This window comes from Xiphias gladius, chromosome 24, assembly GCF_016859285.1.
Source record: "Xiphias gladius isolate SHS-SW01 ecotype Sanya breed wild chromosome 24, ASM1685928v1, whole genome shotgun sequence".
In the NCBI taxonomy this organism is placed as follows: Eukaryota; Metazoa; Chordata; class Actinopteri; order Istiophoriformes; family Xiphiidae; genus Xiphias; species Xiphias gladius.
This window is the reverse complement of record NC_053423.1, coordinates 24,154,331-24,176,234: the sequence shown is the minus strand read 5'-3', so window position 1 is coordinate 24,176,234 and position 21,904 is coordinate 24,154,331. Positions and strand designations below refer to the sequence as shown.

The 21,904-nt window shown below is 46.7% G+C and overlaps 1 protein-coding gene across 3 annotated transcripts in view; it reads right to left on the bottom strand.

The window, feature by feature from the left end:
* Positions 1 to 13,783, bottom strand: part of LOC120786193 (collagen alpha-1(XIV) chain-like) — a 132,461-nt gene extending 118,678 nt beyond the window's left edge. The window contains exons 1-3 of one of the 3 annotated variants that reach the window (XM_040121439.1): positions 13,552 to 13,783; positions 11,731 to 11,845; positions 5,093 to 5,209 (exon numbers count right to left, since the gene is read on the bottom strand). In XM_040121439.1, the coding sequence (XP_039977373.1) occupies positions 5,093 to 5,209; positions 11,731 to 11,812 (199 nt within the window). In that variant the 5' untranslated portion in view covers positions 11,813 to 11,845; positions 13,552 to 13,783. The remainder of the gene's footprint in view (positions 1 to 5,092; positions 5,210 to 11,730; positions 11,846 to 13,551) is intronic. The other 2 variants (XM_040121441.1, XM_040121440.1) reach the window with 2 other exon arrangements.
* Positions 13,784 to 21,904: the final 8,121 nt, after the last annotated feature.

The following is a 21,904-nucleotide window of genomic DNA, read 5'->3' as shown; positions in this document are numbered from 1 at the left end:
TATCTTGTTCACGGACACTACAGCGGCCTCTCAAAGCACCACGCCAGATGATGGTTATACTGGCGACCTGCACACACCTGGTACACGCCGCCGTGTGAAAATGCCATCGCTCAAACTGCCCAGGGAAGAAAATGAACATTGAGGAGCCCTGTGGCTCCAGAGACTGAGGGGGAGGGAAGATTCACTTTATTAATGCCCGAGGTGAAAAACGGCTCGCGACAGCAGCAACGAGCAGAGAGATTGAGAGTAAGACGAAACAAAAGAGCAATAAGGAGGAGAGATCAAAAAATCCAAGAAATCAAATTGAAGATGTGTATTCAGCATCTAATCCTGCCTCATAATGTGTCAGCAGTTCACAGGCGGACTGAGAAGAGCACGGCTCGATTTTTTGGCTTTGACGGAGAGAGCGTCATGTCCACAGAAACTGACTGAGGAGTCCAAGATCATCGGAGCGACAACAGCAAATTAGTTGATGAGTTTGATGGGACTTTGTTCTTTTCTTTTTTTTGAGGGATTAAATTCAATTTGACATTTTGCCTTCTGCTGTTTTTTTTTTTTCTCTTTGCTTTTGCTGCTGCAACACAACAAATCTTCCAGTTGGGATCAATAAATCCGCCTTCTTTATTTACAAATGATTGATGCAAAGATCTAATTTCCACCATCCGTTCCTGCAAAACCGTCACACTATGACACACGAGAGGAATCAGCTCCTTAAACTCCTTAATGATCAGCTTTGTCTTCATACTCTCAAAGCTTGGATGTGCCTGATCTGCCTGTTGCACCTGTCCGTATCGGTTTTCAAACTGTCGCGGAGTACGAGCCGCGTCTTGACTTCAACCAGCTCGTCGAAGCCATCCGGCTGAGCGCTGCAAAGATTCCACGCCGTTCGAGGGAAATCAACTATACCGCTCCGTCACCGCTTTTCCACCTTCATTACATTCACACTGATACCAGCGGCCTGCGGCGAGAAGATGATCGTCCCCGCCATTCACCTCCCTCCCCTGGCCCCGGAGGCACACAGCCATAACTTTTTAAATATGATTTTTTTTTTTTTTTTCTCCCTTTCTTCAAAACTAAGCACTACCCAAAGGCTGCATGTTGCAAAGCGAGCTGTGCGGGCACGTCTCAGAAATGAGGTCGTGGTTCTCTGGCGAAAGTGTCGAGCCTATTTGAATATCTGTGAGATTTGCAGCACGCGTGTGAGGCCGTAGCGCTTATTACCGTTAAACTGAGGAGCGTGTACATCACGTGAGAGAGGAGAAGGCGCTCCGGTGGAGCTCCCTGCGCTCACACGTTATCAGACACACAGCGGCAGAAAGATTTATGCCCAACACTGAAGCCGACCCTCAGCTCGGCCAGAACACGACGAGAGTATGAAACCGGAGCAACATGTTTTTCTTTCACAAGAGGAGCTGCAGATAAAAAGACTTTGTCTGGATCTGTCATTCTCCCCATGCTTTACCTTTTATTTATCTGGGGCCAACATCTTTCTTTCCATTTACTCTCCGTCTCTATCCTTCATCTCGCCCTCCAGTATCTCCCTTTTCATATTCCTCTGTCATTCCCTCCATCCAGCCGACCGTCCCTCGCGGTGTTCGGCGGACGGCTGCCTGCGCTTACTGCGTCTTATCTGACATTTCCTCCATTACTGTGATCAAACAGAAAGCCACGCCACCCAAGCAGCTACAGGTTTACTCCGCCACTGGCTGACAGCAGCACTAGAGGCGGAGGCTGACTTCACCCTCAAACTTCAGGCCGCAACAGACCGGTGCGTCCAGCAGTGCCGAGGTTTTAAGAAAGGGAAAGCCTGGGCCTCTGGTGAAACATTGGGTTGCCTGTCGGTAACAGTCTGAAGAGGAAAGAGGATGTCACGTCCACACCGCTGACGGACCGGACCTGGGATTCATACCCGGGTTGAATCAGGATAAATCTACGAATGGACCTTCTTAGTGACATGTTGAGTATTACCTGATGAAGAAGCAATGTCGTCCTAACTGAACCAAACAAAGCGTCTTTGTTGGGAGCATCTATATAGCGCGTGGGCACATTTTTTTTTATCCGGGTGCCTGATATCATGTTGGGATATACATCCTCCAAGTCAAGAACAGCTCAGAAATCAAAAGCCCCTGTTCGATTCCAGTGAGGGAACAAGTTTGGAACCGCGGACAACAAACATCACTTGAGATTTTTAACTCATTCCCATGTCTCGCCGTGTTACCAGACTGACAGCTTGGTGTCTCAGCCTGGTGCTTTCATCACTACTCGCGACGACTGCCAATGAAGAAAAATGCCCCAAATTACAGCTTTCCCCAGTCCTCAATACCTCCTTAAATGTGTTGAGTGTCGCTTTTATCCACTAGTTGTAGCCGTGTGCTGTAGAGGCATGTCCCCGTGTCCTTGATGTGTTATGTTCCTTGATGTGCCTCCTCCTCCTCCTCCTCCTCATGCGCAAGGAGGGGTGCAATTTGGAATTTTAGCCAAATGCCGAGGGCGGTGGCGCGCGTCGACAGATGGTGGCAGTAACGTACCGTTATACGGAATAAAGCAATGCACCGCTAAAAGAGGAGAAGAAGTCTGCAACAAACTAAAAAAAGGCTCGGGAAGGTTTTTGGAGATAAGGAATCAATTTAACATACTGATACTCTCAATGCATTTAAGCAAGACTAGATTGGTGTGTTTCCTGTTTAGATCTCGTGTGAAAAAAATTTATGACTTAATGTTGTATTGGGGTGAGAGGTTGACACTGGGTTAAATGGATCTTTATGTAGAGGTCATCAATGGTACTTCCACAACGGCTGTAGCCACCACCGCCGATTAAGTCTGGAATTTTGAGAAGTACCTTATCTCTAGAAAGACATGGTAACAGTGGGGAAAATGTACCTTTTTGTCCCCCCTTGTCTTGGTAACCTATTAAAACTGTCTCCGTTATTGTGCTGAGTGCCAAGTGTCTAGTGAGAGAAGTAAAAGTGACATTTAACTCCACAAACCAGCTGGAAGACTCCCTGCTGACCCTCACACCTTACTCTGAGAGATTCTTCAGAAAATGAATTCTTTCGTATCGTAACCGCTACAGGAGCAGAGGAAGAAGGTTTCTCTTGGCACTCTGACGTTTCCCTCGGCGGGAAAAATGACCCGAACAGACTCTCTGTACGGTCTGCACACCCATTCAAATCTACAGTGTCCCCGGAAGTCCGACCGACTAACCAGGCGGTAGTTCACGCTGGTTTACGAACTGAATGTTTGAAGCATTTCATCATAGCAATAAAATAGTGACAAACACTCAAATAGTGAGAGTGGCCTAAAATTAACCTAAACCATGAAGGAAGTGTGGCCATGTATTTGTCAGCAGGGTGAAGTGAAACGGAGCAAAGACCATACATTAGACCCTGCAAGCTTTGAATCTTTGAATTTTTAAATCAATAAGAACAAAACAAAAGCAACTATTTTGATTCAGACAGATGAATGAACGTCTGTCACAGCCCACCGAGCACTTGTCGGTAGAACATCCTGTACCAACACTAAAAATGTTGAGCTGTTACCTGTCGAAGCCTAATTTCAATGTCTTTCAAAATGGTTTCTTTTTTTTTTTACAGAGCGCTTCAATCACATATCAAAACATCTCTACCCGTTTGTGTCAATGACCAAGACGCCATGTTGGAAGACTGACAGACTGTGGAAGCTTATCCTCTCTTCATAAAAAAAAAAAACACAGAAATTTGAACTGGTGAAAGTTAAATGCTCAAATTACACAGTAACAGGTGTGAAAAAGTAAGAAAAGAGACATTTACAATGTTGTGTTTACTTCCAACATGGTGGGACATAAACTCAACACGATGGAGGCCGCAGCTTGCGCTGCTGTTGAACTGTGCTGCGTTAGACTGAGCCATGCTCTTAGCATTTACTCTACCTTCATCGGTGCAACTGGGTTACAACCAGGTGTCAGAAGGGTTGGATTTGAAGCACTCCTCAGTCGCCAACCCCACCTCACCCAACCAAAAAAAACAAACAAACAAACAAACAAACACCTGAATCACTTGCAAAATAGCTTTCATCCCCGTCAAGATCACTCCAGACCCACGCTGAGCCCCACGGTGACATGCTGAGCCTCATGTATTTTCGAGAACTTGCCGAAGCATTCATCAATAAATTCCGGGGGTGTCCGCCGCAGTCAACCGCAGATGTGCACAGTGGGCACCCGAGCAGCCCCGGTATCGGTTCCATCGCATCCTGTGCGCCGTTACGTGTCTCTTTCTCTTCAGAGTGAATTATGAACCGACGTGCAGGTGAAAACCTCATAAACAGGTTGATTTGTTCTCCCTCAGGGGAGGAGGTTCAGCTACCGCGCTCCTCTGTGCATAACTGGAATTTTTGTTCCACCAGCACAAGACAAATGTGATACAGTTGAGGTGATTGTGCCAGTGACTGTATCAGCCTGCGTTCCGTGTGTCATTCTATGACAAATCCCCTCGTATGTCTGGGCACGACACGGGCGCAACTTTTGACTCCAAATACCGATGGAGGCTCTTCTTTAACGACGCATCATCCCGGCACAGTTACTGCTGAGGAGCCCCCGGGCAAGGCACTGGACAACCAATCCATCACAAAGGTTGTGCGGCTCAGCTTCCAGGTGTGAACGTGGGTAACCGTGTGGCTGACTCACAGTTTCACCGTTTGGGTTTCATTTCCCGGTTTCTGGAGTTCGTTGTCAACTCTAACCAAACAAAAACGTCGCTCACACTCGCCAAAGTCAAAAAATATCAATTCAGTCAAGAAAAACATGTTTTAATTTGGCTTTTTTTGGTTTTGGTTTGTTTGGTTGGTTTAGGTATGATGCGAAGTCAAAGTAAAGCGCCAGAAGTCCCACATCTGGATCTCGAATCTGGCCAACAGTTCATCAAGTAAATCTGTTTGTATCATTTTGAAAACTCTCACTAAAAAGAACAGTACTGGAGTGAAAACACTACCTTCCCTCTTTCCGTCTTAAACGTGAAGGTATCAGCGATGAAAAGAAACAGCGTCACGATAAAAGGGAAGCAATATTTCACTGGGGTTGTTGTTGAGACCACTTCTCCGGGCCAGTGCCGGATCTTACCTGGTCGCGTGGCGTAAATGACTTTGTAGCTTTCAAACTCTCCTTTCGGCTCTTTCCACAACACCTCCAGCTTGGTGGGGCTCAGGACTTTGGTGCGAAATCGTCGCGGCGATGAAACTGGACAGAGACACAACAAAATAAACAGCTTTTGACACGGACTGCAAATATATGACTGATGACTGAATGAATGAATGAATGAAAGTTCCCTGTCATGCACCATCCATACCTCCAATATTGTTATCTGTCATCATTAATTCATATTAGTGGATTACATCCACAACACTGGATTGAGCTCAATTCGGTTCAGGTGATGATAAAAAAGATCAAAATTATGCAAAGTGCTTACGTTTAGAAATTTGGATTGAAGCATATATCATTCCAAACAGATTTGTGACTGCTTTTCAACCTCTTCAACCTGTTTCAATATTAACTATGGTTTCTGTCTCCCTAGCTACATAAAGCGTCACTGCTCTCCCCCCGTTTTACTTCTACGCGGCGGCGGTCGATCCGCTAAGCACGAGCACGCGACTGTGGCTGAGTTAAGTTACACCGAACTCCCTCCAGAGTTACGGCGGCGTAGCGGCAGTCGCTCCATCTGTGTTTTAAAACAGTCAGGGTGGATAAATTGCATCTCCTCCAAGCGGGAGGACACACATCAGAGAGATTAGCTTGCACAGATGTCACATTAAAAAGCAAAGTCCCACTCGCCATCTCTTCCTCATCCTCATCTTCCTCACCTATTGACGAGGCCGAGCCGTGCTCATTTCTGTGGGAATACACCAGGTCTTCTTCTGTGTTCCACTTACCGTCGGCTTCAAAGCAACGCCCCTGCCTCTCATCCTGATTAGATGTTGGCCCCGTCAGCCGCCTGGAGGCCTACCCCCCGCTTCTCTCCCTCTATCCTTCCCTTACATTCATCGTCTCAAGCTCGCACTCTCTCCCCCTCCGCCTGTCTCCTCATCTGTCCCTTTGTCGCGCTCTACATATCCGATCCCCTACTGTCCCGGTCCCCTTTCCCCCCGCGTCTTTTCTTTCTGCATCTGTGCTTTGAAATTGTCATCAGGTGTAAGAAGAGGATGAGAATGAGGAGCGAACGTGACTCCCTTTTAACTGCAAGGCGAGAGAGAACAAAGGACACCAAAGGGAAAGGCTCTGGAATAGCATGTGTATACTATTCCTCTCCTGTCCTCAGCAGGAGTGTTCAGATGTACAGCACAGGCTGACCATTAGACTGAATATCCACATACTCTTTTCAACGGCCTCAACCTGTGTATAAACCCTTAGAAAAGGCAACAGCGCCGTGTTGGTGGAACTTTTTCCCCTGGTATTCAAGAGTGTGATCATATTTCACTAGGCTCCTATGCAGCGTTGTTGTATTTTCATATTAAAACAAAAGTTCAAGCACTGGAATGAGGCCATTGTAAAGCACTGCAGTGCCAAAACACCACATTTCCAGGATCAACAACCGCAACACCCCATCATTTTCACACCGGCAGAGCCAAATCCCAGATAACAAATACGTATCTAGAAGCATTCCAAATCTAATTTGGTTTACTATGAAAAAAGAGAAAAGCCAGGAGGTGGAAAATAAAACATAAAACCCACAAACTTGTGTGTTTATGTCCTCATTATGCGGTGAGCCATCTGCTGCCGCCGACTTCTTTAAATACCTACAAAGTGATTGACGCTTGGTAGAGCGCTGATGCTCTGGAGCGCAATAAACAAGGGGCTTAAAGGGAGGTTTCACCCAAAACAAAAAAAGTCAACAACATAATGACTTTGGAAAATGCATCTTTGAGAGGGAATTTCTGCTGTTGGAACAAGATGCAGGCATGCTGTGTGTCCATACGACACACGGTAACAACAATACGTACGAATGTTTAAACAAACCCAGATCGCTCTTTTGTCATGTGCCACCCAAGGTAAACTGACAGTTTTGTTGAAAATGGCACGAATCTGAAGAGAGAGTGGCTGTTTTCCTCCACTTTTCAGAACTGATTTGGCTTCTTCCCTGCATCTTTCTCCTCAACACAGGATTTAGTCAAGCTGATGAGACTTAGCACCAAACACCTCTGCAGCATTGTGGGTGAACCGCCTCTTTACACGTGTCACTATCTGCGGAAAACTACACATGTAGGTATGCAAAGAAACCTGAGTTCAGCACGGGAAGGATAATCCCGATTTCAATGGGGAGAATGTGAAGCCGGTGCATTCAACAGCAGGCAAATATACTTATATACAAACACACATGAGGAATACTCTACCAATTATCTCACCAACCTGGGGACGAGAACGAGGGCTGCATGGGATTTCGGCTCGGGGTTTAGCTCTCTGTCTCGAAAACAAAGGACATTCTCTCATCTGGAGAGAGCTGCTCAAATCCCAAATGATTCCAGCCGCAGGTTTCGCTCGTCTCTGTTCGTAGTGTAGTCGAGATGTGTTTATGTGTGTTTGCATGTGTTGTGTGTACCCACGCGAGTGCACCCGCGTGTGCATGAATTATTTACGTCTGCCCGCCACCGGAAGCAAGTGCATTCAGGTGTATGCACATAAAAATCTCTGTGAACCTTATTCCGCGTAGCTCTGGCGGGAGTTTTTTCTCAAGCTTCTCAAGAAAAGTTCCTTTGCAGCCACTGACACGCATACGCAAACACACACATACGCACACACAAAGCCATGGATCTTCTCTGTGAGATTGTATTCTCACACAGAGACTGGCAGTATTGGATGCTGAGCCAAACGGCCCGGTGAAGACAAAAGGCCTCACCTGCAGAGATGGGAACTTAATTCTCATCTGTTTTTCATGGAGAATCTTGTGCAAACAGCAGAGGTGACTGCTGTTTGTCTGCTGCTGTTACCAGGTGAAGCAGGAAGCTTTGAAGGGAGCTGCAAAGCGGTGGAGGAAAGTTTTTCCCGATTCAAAGTCACTTTTAGTTTGTAAATGCATCTTTTATAAGAGTCCAAGAACCGCGTTGTTGTTGCCACGAGCAGACTATCTTAAAGATGCTAAACAGAGCATTGTCAAATTTCACTGATCAACATAATCGCTACACTGAACGCTGTGTTTTTCCCCCCAAGACGTGAAGGGCAACCTGTGTCATTGCTTTCTGGCACAAAACAGGTAGAGGGCGCTGTCCTCACAAAGCCAACGAGAGCTAAAGATTATTTTTTCTATTTCATACGCTGACAACTTCTACAGCTTCTGATCATATTCGCTGGAATGTCAGAAGCTCTCTGAAAATGAAGCTTATAAAAGATGTGACCTGGAAAAGGTACCACTGAGCAACACTGACGCTTGACCACGTTCCCCTCGACTGTTCCCCCTCCAGGCACAGAAACCTGCAGATACTTCTTCCATTATTTCCTCGGGCAAGAAAAACACGAGAAGCCTCCACAAAGGCTGAGTTAAGCCGCTGAAGTCATTCTTTGACCTTTCACACTCTAAATAGGGATTTTGGGGGCAGGTGTCTGGTTGGAGAGTTATTCAGGACTTGACTAAGTAATTACTTAATTACAGTCCCAGCTCGCTTTTCTATATGCCACAAGGAAACCTGGTAAACGGGAAGGCTAAACGAAGGTTTCTCTGGGTTCGTGTTGGCAGAGGTTTTGTGCTCATAGACAGACAGCGCTATAGAAACGTTTATTTATTCACTTCATTTTCATTTTCAGTGGTTTGGTGATGAATGGAAGCTTGAGTACTGCTGTTATGTTTGTCTATTGTCTGTGTTGTTTATAAAATGCTTGTGCAGAAGGATGCCACGTCCTCCGCGAACCAAAGACATCTCCGAGTACAAATACAGTAACCTGAACCTGAACCTGAACCTGAGCAGATCAGCATGAAGCTTTTTATGTTCCATTTCCTTCACTCTTTTGCTGAAAAACTTACCTGACTCCTCTGAAAGTGTCACAGTGGAAGCTCTCCAGCCTTGATAATAACTCCAGGGCTCTTCCTGGGTCACTGCTGTAGCCGAGGCTAGCACACTATGGCCTCTTCACTGAGGAATGCTGTGCTTGCTTTCAGTTTACTCGTACTCTGGCAAAAAACTAGCGAGTGTCCTCATTATGAAAGGATTACTCTGTTGCTCAAGTGTCAAGCTGTACCTTTACCGGGCCACTTAGGGTTGGAGGCTGGCTGGCGAGCATTTCCTGGGGGTAAACGTACTCTCGCCTAGAGCTGAATGATCAGTCATTTAATCAATCTACAGGAAGGGGATTTGAGGATTTGCTGTCTTTCTTTGTCTTATCTGATAAGAAACTAAATATCTTTAGGTTTTGTAGCGTCGGTTGGACAAAACAAGAAATGTGATGACGTAACCACTGGCTTTAGGAAACTGTGATGGCATTTTTCAGACATTTTATGGACCAAATGATAATCAAAGGACATAATCAGCACATTTATAAATAAAAAAAATTAAAAAAGAAAGTTACTTCAAGTCCTAATCTCATTGGTTTGAGATAAAAGTCAGAGGGGGGACCAAAGAGCCACAGTATTCCTGCTAAGTATGTGCTATCGGTTATCTGGGTGCTCTCAGACAGTGAATGGCACCGTCGAGGTGGGTGGCAATGGCCAGGAGAGAGAGAGGGGGGGGGGGTGACTGACAGTCTCGTCTATGCCCACAGCTATTTGTGCTTTTGCCTGGGTTGACAACCACTGAACATTTCCAGCTTGCAACGTTATCATGGTAACCACGAGAACCATACTGTGGAAAACAACAGTCCAGTTTTAATGGTTTCTGAGAACCCTAATTTTTTAATATTATACAAGAGCACAGAGATAGAAATGAAAAAACGACTTGGAAAAACATCCGCTTAAAGTTGCATAATCCAGTACGGGCCAGAAAACACTGAAATTATTAAACGAGTATATTAATTATATCATATCATATGAATAATTTAGAATATGGCCTAATATAAGATAAGAGCATCTACACGGGTTAGCTAATTAGCTTCCATGCTGACCTTCCAAAACCCTAATCAATCAGCTCATGTAGTGACTTCATGGTTATGGAACAACGTCGGAAGACTTTGGTTTTTTGCGCCGCAAAACTGAGCAGATTTAGTCCCGTTTCAGGTTCAACGCCGCCAACATCCTCTGAAAGCTGGCTGATGCAAAATGTGTCTGGGTGCAGCATTAGTACCCAACTGACTCGGGGCAAAACATCGCTCTTTTACTGTGTTCGTTTTCTTCCACAGTCTCATACCACATGGGACACCTAACAGATTATGATTGAAAACTAATACAAAACCTTATTTTAGATTCATGGTCGGGTCTTCTGTATAAAAGGGGCGAAAATGCACTCCGCACAGCTAATTTAACACACATCATGAATATCAATCCATCATTTGCATTCCTAGAGGCAAGGTCTACTTGGTAAAAAGGAGTGTTTAAGGTTGTTGAGGTCGATAACGGCGTTAAGGAGACTCACCTCTCCCTGTTTATGAGGTAGTGAAAGAGGGTATGTGTTAATTGCTGAATAAGTCAAATGAGTTAAATAGGTTGAGAGACAATGTCAGCGCACGGTGACGGGGCTATGCTAAAACACACCAATGCCGTGCAGTTAACAGATGTGCGGGAGCAAAAGAACGGAACAACTGCTTCACGCAAAGTTGTAAGACCGAGTGTGGGATTGGGGACTAGCGGAGACTTCACCTCTGTAACCTGAGTTACGCGCAGATCCGTCATTAGAACGCCCTGTGAGCATTTCCACAAATAAACAGATGAATAAATAAATAACAGAAAAACACACGTGGATTAATTACAGAGCGACGCAGCAGCCCCGTTTGTCTAGCAGACAGCAAAACACTTTTTCTATCCGCGATTTTGGCAGCATGGCTTTTCCCTTCGGGACGGACACACGTGCGTCGATGCACATTACAAGGATGAGTTCAATAAAAGCAAACATTTCAAAGTAAAAGTCAGAATTTAACCTGCCGGATAAAAGGATGAGTGCAGGTGACGCCTGCATTTCCAGGCATCACCTGCACTCACTATATAGTCTTTACCATAATACTGACAGCAGGTGAGCGGTGAATCATTTCTAGGTGCATGACACCATCACGGAAACAACCAAATATTTTTTTCAAGTAAATGGGGAAACTTGGCTGTTCGTAGCCGTGTTTGGCCCTGATATGGAACGCCCTTGCTGGCGCCGTTTGCCACCAAACTGGATGCCCTAGGAAACCCTGCTTAGCACCAGGATGGGAAGCCTGGGGAAGCGATGTTTGTTTTTCTGGTAGAAAGCCTTGATTGGCCTCAGAGTCGAGGGCTGTGTTGAAGAAAACGGTCATCATTCCAACAACTTGGAAACTGTTGGTCCTGTTTGGCACAGCGGAAATCGCTGGTATTTCCATTTGGCACCCTTTGTTAGAGTTGCGAGGCCCTATAATGAAAACCCCAGCTATCCTTGTTTAAGGATTGTATTTGCAAGCCCTGTTTCTAGTCCACATGGCGCCACCTTAGCACTGGGTTTGAAAGCTCTGGTTTGCCATGTGTGGAAACGCCGTGGTCACTGCTGGCCCTATCGTAAAAAGCCCATCCTGTCCATGTTTGGCCCGGTGCGGCTGTGTGGTAAACCCCCCGTCGGCCTTGTTGAGCCCGCTGGCCCTCGAGTGGAAAGCAGGCTTGCGGAGGTACTTACCTTGGCCCCGCGCTGGCTGGGGGAACAGGGAGATGAGAACCAAGCCCAGCAGGCCGAGACTCAGTCTGACTGAGAACTGCATCCTGATACCAGCAGACAGGAGGACACGACACACCTGAGCAGGAGAAGGGTGAGGCAAGAGGAGCGGAGGGCGCGTGGGGGTAAGGCGACGGAGAGGAAGAGAGAGAGAGAGAGAGAGAGAGAGAGAGAGGAGGAGGAGGAACGGGAGACGGAGACAAGAAAAGTCAGACAGGAAAGGAGAAGGGAGGAGGGAGGAAGGGAGTGGGTGAGAGGATGGTAGACAAAGACGGAGCAGGGAAGAGGGGAAGGAGGGAGAAGAAAGAGAAGAGGGAGAGAAGACTTGAATTCTCCACATCGCATTTTAAAAGCATGTTATCCTAGACTGTGTCGCGGTACTAAGGCATTTAGATCCAAGTCCGCTCTCATTGCCGTAAACACGTGTCAATATGTGGGATTCCATTAACCATGCAGGCACAGATTTGTAAAAAGGCTTCAAAAGTCGGTGAGTGGACATTGATCTGTAGTAGGAACGCGGCCCCCTGGATGATGTGTAGACCGCCAATTTCACTTACATCGAAAATCTGTTGGCCACAGCCGCCCCCTGCCCCTCCCATCCAGTCCTATCCCAACTGACACCCCGTTGGTTTAGGGTTCGTTAAGCTCCCAGATGACCGTCTCTGCAAGTCCGGCGCCCGTACGCAGACTCAAGCGCACCCCTACAATGAAGCACACCTCCCCCCACCACAGTGGACGGCAGCAAACTATCTGTGGGTCAACGTAAAGCATATGAAGCACTGACGGCAAACGCAGCAGTCGGTGAATGAAAAGAGCATTACCGCCGCCATTATACACCTCCAGGTCCTCCAGGCTGCTTCCAGCACAGAGCACATGACCCCCAGCGGGTCGTGGTGGTGGTGGTGGTGGTGGGGGGGCGAAGGTGCAGCAGGTAACAGCTGTCACCTTTAAGGGCTCTGTTTGTACCTTGGCTTGTCCGAGAAACAAGACATGGAATATTAATAATGACCTTGTGTGGTCACCAGAACTCCTGCGCCCAATGTGGCTCAGAAAAGACTCAGGGTTTAGAAATATCAACCCCCCCCCACCTTTTTTTTTCCAGGTGGTGCTGCAGCCAACTTTTAAATTCAACGCAGTTTTCACGAATCGGCCACGACTGACTCCATTACAACTTGTCACCTTCACCGTGTCAGCGCCGGGAACAGAACCGGGGTAGGATTACAGGTCTAGGATGGATCACTGGAATATCCATGAGCCGGACTGGGGTTCGCTGTGGTGGGCTAATGGCGACACTGAACACCTGGCTGTTTTACTTCCAATAGGTATAGTGACCTATTAGAGAGGCAGCTTCCGTACCCTCTAGAGCCCCGTCGGGATACGGCTGCATGCTCCCGACGCGCACTGTGGCATCACAGGAGTACCCTGCCCGGGCTGCGTCTCTGCCTCTGCCGGATCGGTCGCTCGCCGGCCCGGTGAGCCCCGGTGGGAGGCATCGGCTGCAGCGCGCCCCAAGCCGCGCTCGGCCACTCGCCGCGGAGGGGGAAAGACGCGGAAATTTTGTCACACCGTCCCCACGCAACTTTTTCCTCACGGCGGAAGTTTCTCCGTGATTGGAACGAGCACAGGTGAGATCCGCACGTTGCGCCATCGGCGGCTCTGCCTCGCGCGGGTCGGTGTAACGTGCAGGGAAAAGGTCCGCGGATCGCAAAGCAGCAGCTGCTGCTGTTGTTCTTGTTCTTTCCGATTCGTGCAGCGTGTAAATAATTTAAAAAAGAGCAGCTCTACCTTCTCAGATCATACGTTTCCAGGCTCCGCAGCTCTCCCCGGACGCGGCTCTTCGACAAGCTCACTAGTCCTCGCAGCGTCTCCGCTCGCGTCCCCCCCACCTCCTCCACAACTCCCCGCTCCCTCTGCCGGGCAGCAGACAGGTTACACACACCGTCACACGCGAGACTGCCGGTGCAACGTTTCAAAATAAAACCTCCGCCGCCTGCCGCGTTTCGGAGAAGGCAGCCGGGGTCCGCCTCCAGGTCAACGTCGGTCTAGAAGACGCGACGGGGACTGAATGAAATGTATCCTCCTGCTGCTCTTCTGTCATTTGAGGCTTTTCCTCTCAGTGACTCATTCCCCATGGCAGCCATAGCCTACTCCGTTTGCCTTCTCTCAGCAGAAATCCTCTCTCAAAACTTTATTTAAATGTTAGTATTGTTGTTGTTGTCGTCGTCATTATTATTATTGTTGTTGTCGTTGTTGTTGTCGTTGTTATTATTATTATTATTATTATTATTATTATTATTATTATTATTATTATTATTATTATTATTATTAGTGGTACTAGTATAGGTGAAACCCTAAAAACGCCCCTTTCCACAGGAGGAACTGTTGCGTTTGGCCCATCACGTCGTACCTGTCCGGGTGACACCGTTGGCGCCGTTTCAGCGATCCAGCAACGTCAACAACAACTTCCGACATTGGGTAACGTAACGAAGTTGACGCGTTTACCACTGAAGTAATCAAATCGACACACTGCGCTCAGGTTTTTCTTGTTTTTCTTGGTCGGGGGGGCGAGAGAACATTTGGCTGACTGGGGAAAAGTTAGGGTTCGGTTGCCTGAGCTGGAATGTTCTCCGGCTAACATTAGCTTAAACAAACTAGCCTAACCTACACCTCCCTGATCTTCAAACGTCACGAATCTCTTCCGAGGTTGAAAAAAATCAATAAAAAGCAGCGGCTGTTTTCCTACTGTGAACAAAATGTTGTTGTTTTTTTTGTCGTTTTTTTTAGCCCCACCCACTCTGGTCTCACTCGACCAATCAGATCCGTCCCTGCGGCTAGGCACCCCACGGAATTGAGCGGGAGTTTTAACAGCCCCAGCGGCTACCACTGGAGAAAGTACTGGCTCAACTGGGAACACCACTCAGCTGAGAGAGGTGTGGGGAATAAATAAGAAGCTGGCCGGACGGGAGGCCAGGGGAAGGGGTGGAGTTGTCCGGTTCTGACTGATGGAGATGGATCTGCAGAGGCGAACTAGGAAAACGGCACTCAGTGGAGCACAAACCTCCGCCAAGGCCAGACACTGATGAAAATGTCAAAACAATGAATCCCTACCAGCACTTTCGTCCTGGTACATAGCTCCAATAAATTTGTCCGAGGAAGGCAGAGAGAAAACAAAAATCCTTACAACTCAGAGGCTGATGCAGAAAAGACAAGATGTCCCGTTTAGCACGGGGGGGGGGTAGGAAGAGCACCTGGCTAAAACTGGAAAGACTGCACCAGGTGGAGATAGAATATGTTATGGCATGTTAAAAGCTTTGAGTGCAGAATGACTGAAGAAACTGTTGCTGTTATATAATGGAGTGTGGGAGGAGGGAAAAATGCCAGTGAGCATGTGAGGAGATCGTTGTTCCCGCAAGGAAACCTGGGAAAGATGCCAGTAGGTCAGAAAACCAAAGGCCAAGTGCCGCGACATCACAAACGGTAGATGAGAGGTTAATGTGTTGTCTGGAAAAAAGAGTCGTGATGGCGACATACCAACGCCGGTTCAGGAAGGAAGGGCCACCGTGGGTCCAGTGACAGGACAGTAAGCGAAGTTAGTCCAGCTTTGTTTTCCATAATAATTAATGATCCGTCTGTAGACGGTCCGATGGAGACGGGAAGGTCGTTGGTGGCAGATGACGGGGCTTTGCGGAAAAGAGGGAGGAATTCAGAACGCAGTTTAAAAAAAAAAAAAAACGCAAGATTGAATGAATCAAGTTGGAATCTTTGGCTTCAGGGCAGGTTGTAATCTGAAACTCTATGGAAACCAAATACAGCGAGTGGAAAGCGTGTGTTTTTTGGGAGTGAATTTTGACCAGAGATTAACATGGAAAGAGCGTATTAGCTATGTAGTTAATAGGCGCCAAAGAAGTGGTAAACGCCATCAGGTGTCTTGCAGGACTGGAGTGAGGAGCCAGTACTGCATCACTGGAGCATGTGGTTTACGGGTCACCTGAATAAGATAGGAGTGTTGTCTATGGGCCGGCATCACAATCCGCTTGCAGGCTGGATATTATACAAGCTGGGGATCTTGGACTGTGGTTAGGAGCGGTTAGAACTTCGCCGGTGTGTTCTCCTGTAAGAAACACCGCTTCACACGCTCGCCAACAGTCAGTCAGGCCAAAGACGTCACATGCGCCTGGGGGCCTGCACACAACCGGATAAGGCTGGCCAAACGTGACGTAAAAGGAACGTCGGAGTCCACATCAAACTGTCCAAATCGGAGTGAAGAGGCTTAGCGTGGGGGCTGGGGGCCATGGAGCCAAAGGAAGACATCCACATTCAATACAGAGCAAGGTGGGTTTGGTGAGGAGCAGGGGAAGTGATAGGAAAGAGCAAGTCACACGGAGCAGAATGAGAATTGGCCACGGTGACCTTAACAGCACACTTCTCATCGTAAGGAAACAGGCCGTTGTGAGCGAGACTGTACAACATGTCGTCATCTCGAGCAGGAAACATCAGGGGAAAGGACTCGAAATCAACACACACACACACGCAAATAATGTAAATCACCGCAATAAACAGCAAACACCACATCGCACAGTAAATTCTCAACTCGCTGGTTTATCACTACAGGAGAGGAGAGGTTGTTTATGTTCACAACCTAATATTTCCAAAAGCGCAGTTAATTTTCCACTTTCAAGCAGAGAATCTGAGACAAGTCGTGAACTTTAACAACAGCCCATAATATGTGATTTGCTGTCGCGCCAGCTGCAGTAAGGTGGAGGTGTTGTTTTTTACTGCCCAGGTTTAAACGATGTTATTTTTGTTGTTTCACCGGTGCTTTCATTTTTCACCGTGAATCGCCGTGTAAATCTGTTTCTGACCACTTTCCCATCATCGTCATCCTCATCCTCATTTGACCAGAGCACATTTTCGGAGCTGATTTTATGACTAAAATGCTCGGCCATTAGAGGAGAGTTACTATTTCAAACATTTGTGTTATTTTGAAACCCGAACATTTTCTCCCTGCCAACCCTGCACTTTCAGGTTATTAGAGGCTGTTTAAAAAAAAAAAAATCCGTTTTACAAGCGTACCTTCTCCCATAAACTGGCAGGTAGAAACTGACAGAGCCGGGGAGACACCCACCATCACATTTTTAAGACATGTTGCTTCTTTGACCGTTCACTGTGCTGTTTCCCTCGACGTTCCCAGAGTCACCGCGACAACATTACGGCCTTTTTGCCACTCGGGCTGTCAGTTGTAATCCAGATCTGTAATCCGGACTAGTAGAGAGGATTAACAGTAGCAGGGGCCAAAGAAGAAGAATAGGTGTCAGCAAGAGTATTTGATTAAGTATTAATACAGTGGGCAGTTGCAGAGAACCTCTAGAGAAAACTTCCAAATAGATTTTCGTCTAATGGAGTGTCAGAGAAGATGAAACCCGTGCTGCAGCAGCCTTTTCATCACCTGGTAGCCGCTCTTGTCGGGTCCACTTTTTCAAATATTGACTCGCTCGCTTCCAGTCCAGGAGAACCTGGACCCTTTTCTGCTGGGCCTCTGAATCCCGACCGACCGCCACTGGCCAGTCCCCCAGTCTGACGCTGCTCGTCCTTCAGAGACTCGGATGAGAGGCTGCTGTAATCACGGGAGCCTCAGCGCTTCAGCTACGATCCACAAAGTATCAGGCAATATTCGAGAAATAAACAGTTTTCTTCGAGACATTTGGTACGTTTAGATTTTATAGCAATTTATTCACCACTCAATACAATTCCCCTCTTTTTTTTTGGATCTTGCAGTAGCTCTGGCAAACATGTTTATCATTAAACCAAGAGATCATCTGTTGAAATGAACCAATTATCAAATGAAAAATTGGAAAAAAAACCCAACAATTTTTGGCCATTTTGGACACAAAAGGACCTCAAGTCACACACCTGAATAGTTTCACAACTTACACACTTTACAACTGTTTTCTCAGTAGTTTTACAGTTTGCTGGACTTGAGGGGAAATAATAAGATGTATGTCAATATTAGTGTTCTCTCCAGATTAAAAAGTAGTTTAAAAGTGTCCATTCTGACCTGGCATATATGAGTTATTGTACCTGTGCGACCATGAATTCAAGGGAGCAGATTTCTACTTTAATTTGAAGGGAGCGTTGCCTCACTTCCCATCTCGCTGTTGCTGTCTGTGACCAGCTTAACACCGCTGGAAGGTCTCCTCTCAGTTGAGACTTGCAGGGGACCGATGGGTGTTTCCCGCTCCATTCGCCAGCCACCCCTGCAGCTGTTCATTCTTTTTACCTTGTTTAATGCGAGGCGAGGCGGCAGAAAACTGTTCCTGGGCGGCTGGCAGGGACGAAACGTTTATTTCTGTGACCCCCGGCTATTTGCTGTGGGACTCCCCCGGGCTCCGGTTAATATGCCTCTTTTCTGTTCTGCCCAGGTGAATGTAAAAACTGAGAGTAGGGATCATGGAAGACGAATGGAAACACTCTTGTGACATATAACTGTTGTTAGAATGACTCAAGTTCGTGGGAGGGTTTGGCAGGACCACGGTAGACAACACAACACCTGTGAACTGCAGAGACCGAACATATTTTATTTGTGTATTGGCACCAAATCAGATCTGAAATACCGAATCACAAATGCTTCTTCCCTGTTTACGCCTGATGTGTTTGTTTCATTAGCATAATACAGTAGACTTTGAAATCCCTTAGGTACGTCCAGATTGAGCTGCAGCCTTGGATGTGCAGGAGATAGCGATGGGCTGCCGTCTGCTGAGGCTGACGAGCTCGCCCTCGCTCCCCGTATCTCAGTAATCGTGGGTTTCTCTGCTGACCACGAAGCCTTTCACCGAAAAGTAGAGCCAGAGCTCTCTGAAGTCTCCCGTATTATCATATTCATGATTATTTAACAGCCAAAGTCTGTGTGTTCCCTTCAGACCCTAAGTTTCGTGACTCTCAAATTGCAGCTCGAATAAACAGTTTGTCATCCTGAGTTTTCCTCGGCAGGAGTTCACGTCCAAACGGTTTGTGCATTTTTACAGGACGATGCACCAAATCTTAACAGTGGTTCATTTTTACCGTTGTCCTGTTGCACTGTGGCACAGTAGCATGAAAATATATTGAATTTCGGTGTCAGAAAAACTATAAATTAATCATTTTTCTGAGGTAATTTTTGACTAAAATGAGCTCTGGTCATATGATGATGATGGTGGTGGTGGTGGCAGGAAGCATTAAAACTATTCATATAATTGTTTTTCACAAACAGATTTCAAGGTGAAAAGAACATTGAAAGCACTTGTTAAACACTCAAAGAAACAACGTAACTTAAGCCTGGGCACTAAAAAGAGAAAGACCTTCCTGCCGCTGTTATGGGCCGTTGTTGAAGTTATGACTTATCTCAGATTCTCCGCTTTCAAAATAGACTTTGAGTTTTTGAAAAGGGAAAATTAACTCCGCTTTAGGAAATATCAACTAATTTCTCGTTCCAACATTTTGTCTCTGATGGTGGACATGCTGTTCTGTGAGCAAACCCTTCTTCTGAATACAAACATTCTCTTTCTCTCATGTTGATAAGCCGGAGAGTGGAGGCTTCATTGCGTGAAGGCGTACTGCTCCGCGGGCAGAGAACGGGAGACCGTCGGGAGCCACAATTGATCTGACCGAACCGGGTGATTCAAATGAACTCACGATCTGTTTTTCTGTTCCTGCTGAAGCCGAATCATATGACCCTGATCACCCGCAGAGAACCACAGGCACAGCCGCACAACATGCACTGATTGTGACGGAAAAGGGAAATAATAACCGATCATCTGCCCACAGAGGAGAGGGGTGGCACGAAGCAGAATGAGAAACCTAAAAACACAAGGAGGACAGCCACGTATCTGTCTGTATGAGCACTGAATGGTGTCAACACGACAGGTTTACCCTGGTGTCAACAAGACAACGAGGCGTGAGGCAGGTCACGAGGCAAACCCATTTGAAACAAGGAAAAAATGTTTCATGTTGCCTCAGCGACCCTCCTGCACTAAAACCCTTCAGTCTTGTCGTTAGCCCTGACTCTGAATGTCACAGACTGAATTGCCTCCGGACAATCTTAGAGTCAAAATGGAGGCCGTGCGTCCTCCACTGAAACGCAGACACTGTGGGTCCCACACATGTGGAAGTTCCCCGGTTTTACCAGTAGGAGGCAATACATGAGAAGCGATCGGTTTCAGCACAAACATTTCCCCACAAGTGTGAGGAACTCGCAGTAGACGGGACATATCATTCAACGATTTGACAGCTTGCGTCTGTGTGTGACGGCCAAGGTCACGTCTTGATCCTCTCTTAAGATAAAACCTGATTCACATGTGAAACTTTAGACCTTTTGTGATGTTTGGGTGCAGATTGAGCGGCTGTGACTTCCACGGTGCAACCAGGTTTTGTAGCACGGCTGCTGAAAGGAATAAGCCAACATTTTTTTTTTAAAAATGCACCTCTTTTCCATCGCACTCGGAGGCAGATGCGATTGATCGGTATCACTTTCGTGTCCGTGTGTCCAGTAAAGAGAGAGAGGTTCGTGATGTTTGGCTTATAGCTCAGCAAAAGCAAGCAGGAAGCGCTGGTGTAAGAGCGCACCTTCGAGCTGTCACCTTCATCCTTTCGTCACGCTAAAACGCCGTAGGTGATTTGTGTTTGTTTGTTTTATAGCCACAGTTTTTAATCATCGCTGATTAAAACGTGTTTAGATGCTGATTGAAGTTTTGTTCCCAAACTGACTTGGGATCAGAAAACTTGTTTTGAAGATTTATGTTGGCAATTTTATGCTGTGCTTCTTAACTCTGTGTCACAACACCCGCGGCATATTGAACGACAGTCTGAAATAGGTGCAAAAAAAAGAAAAAAAAGAAAAGAAATATTACTTCTACAGCTGTTGTTAAAGGCTAGACATCAGATTACATGCTGTGCCTCACAGGGAACCGTAAAGTTTGGGGCGGTTCAAGGGTTAACAACCGTTCTTTCAAGCACTTACCTGCTTCACATTCAGTCAGAAACCTGACGGGAAGCTGCCCGGCGCGACCACAGTCTCGCTCAAGGGCAAGGTATTTTCGCGGGCTCTTGTTCTTCCACGTCAGATTTTCCCCGCTGGCCAAACTCACCGCGGCAGCCGCTTGTTTACATTCCATCTAGAGAGCCGTCGGCCACAATCGCAGCTCGGCAGGTTGATTTTGACGTTGATCTCACAGCGACCGAAATCATTCTTGAAACACAGTTAGTCGGCCGTAACCACAGCAGCCTGCACCATTTCGTCTCATGATGACAGAGAGAGATGACGTGATGGTAATTGTTTTTTCCAGGACAACTAAAGTGTAGGTATCTTATACTTGATTCATTCATTTCATTTGGGCATTTTTTAAATAATTCATCCAGCAACTTGAAATCCATTCTGGCCATAAATTCAGAATAGTTGTCCTTTCTGGCCGACCTGCTGAAGAATCATCAAAGTCTTTTGTTCAAACTGATTTCCATGATGATCATGTCTCAGCTGCGGCCAGGCTTAAAAAGCCTCCTTCGACCTTCCCCTGTCCTTTATTTGCATTTTCTCATGAGTATGAAAATGAATTTAGTAAGTGAAATCAATAATGGATCAAAGCTCTGACCTTCCCGGAAACCACCAGAAGAACCCTGGTAGGTTCCACTGGATTAAAAAACATCAGAATTCATTAAACCCATAACAGTTTGAGTGGGTGTCTGGACTTCGCAGTTGTTCCTACAGGTCTTCAATACTGTATCGTAGTTCCTCTTACATGGCTCATTTACAGGCTGTTTCTTGTTTTTTCTGATGGTTTTCATTAGAAGATATGCTGCTTTCTAAATAGCTGCGGTTTGTCGTGGTTTTTCTCATAAACTGTATTGGTTTCTGAAGCTTTCTAATGGTTTTCTAACGGTTTCCATCCCAGTCCGTGATGACTTGCGCTGGTCTGTAATACCTGACGTGTGTAATAGTTTATGATGCTTTCCACTGCAGGCTGTAAAGTTTTCCAACGGGTCCCATCGCAGTCCACAGCCGTAGCCCAGTATCACAAAGCACAAACTTGTCCCTCCAGGGTCTTAACAGTGTGTACAACGTGACGACACCTTCTGTCCTGAGACCCTCGAGATTGTCAGGTGTTCCGGT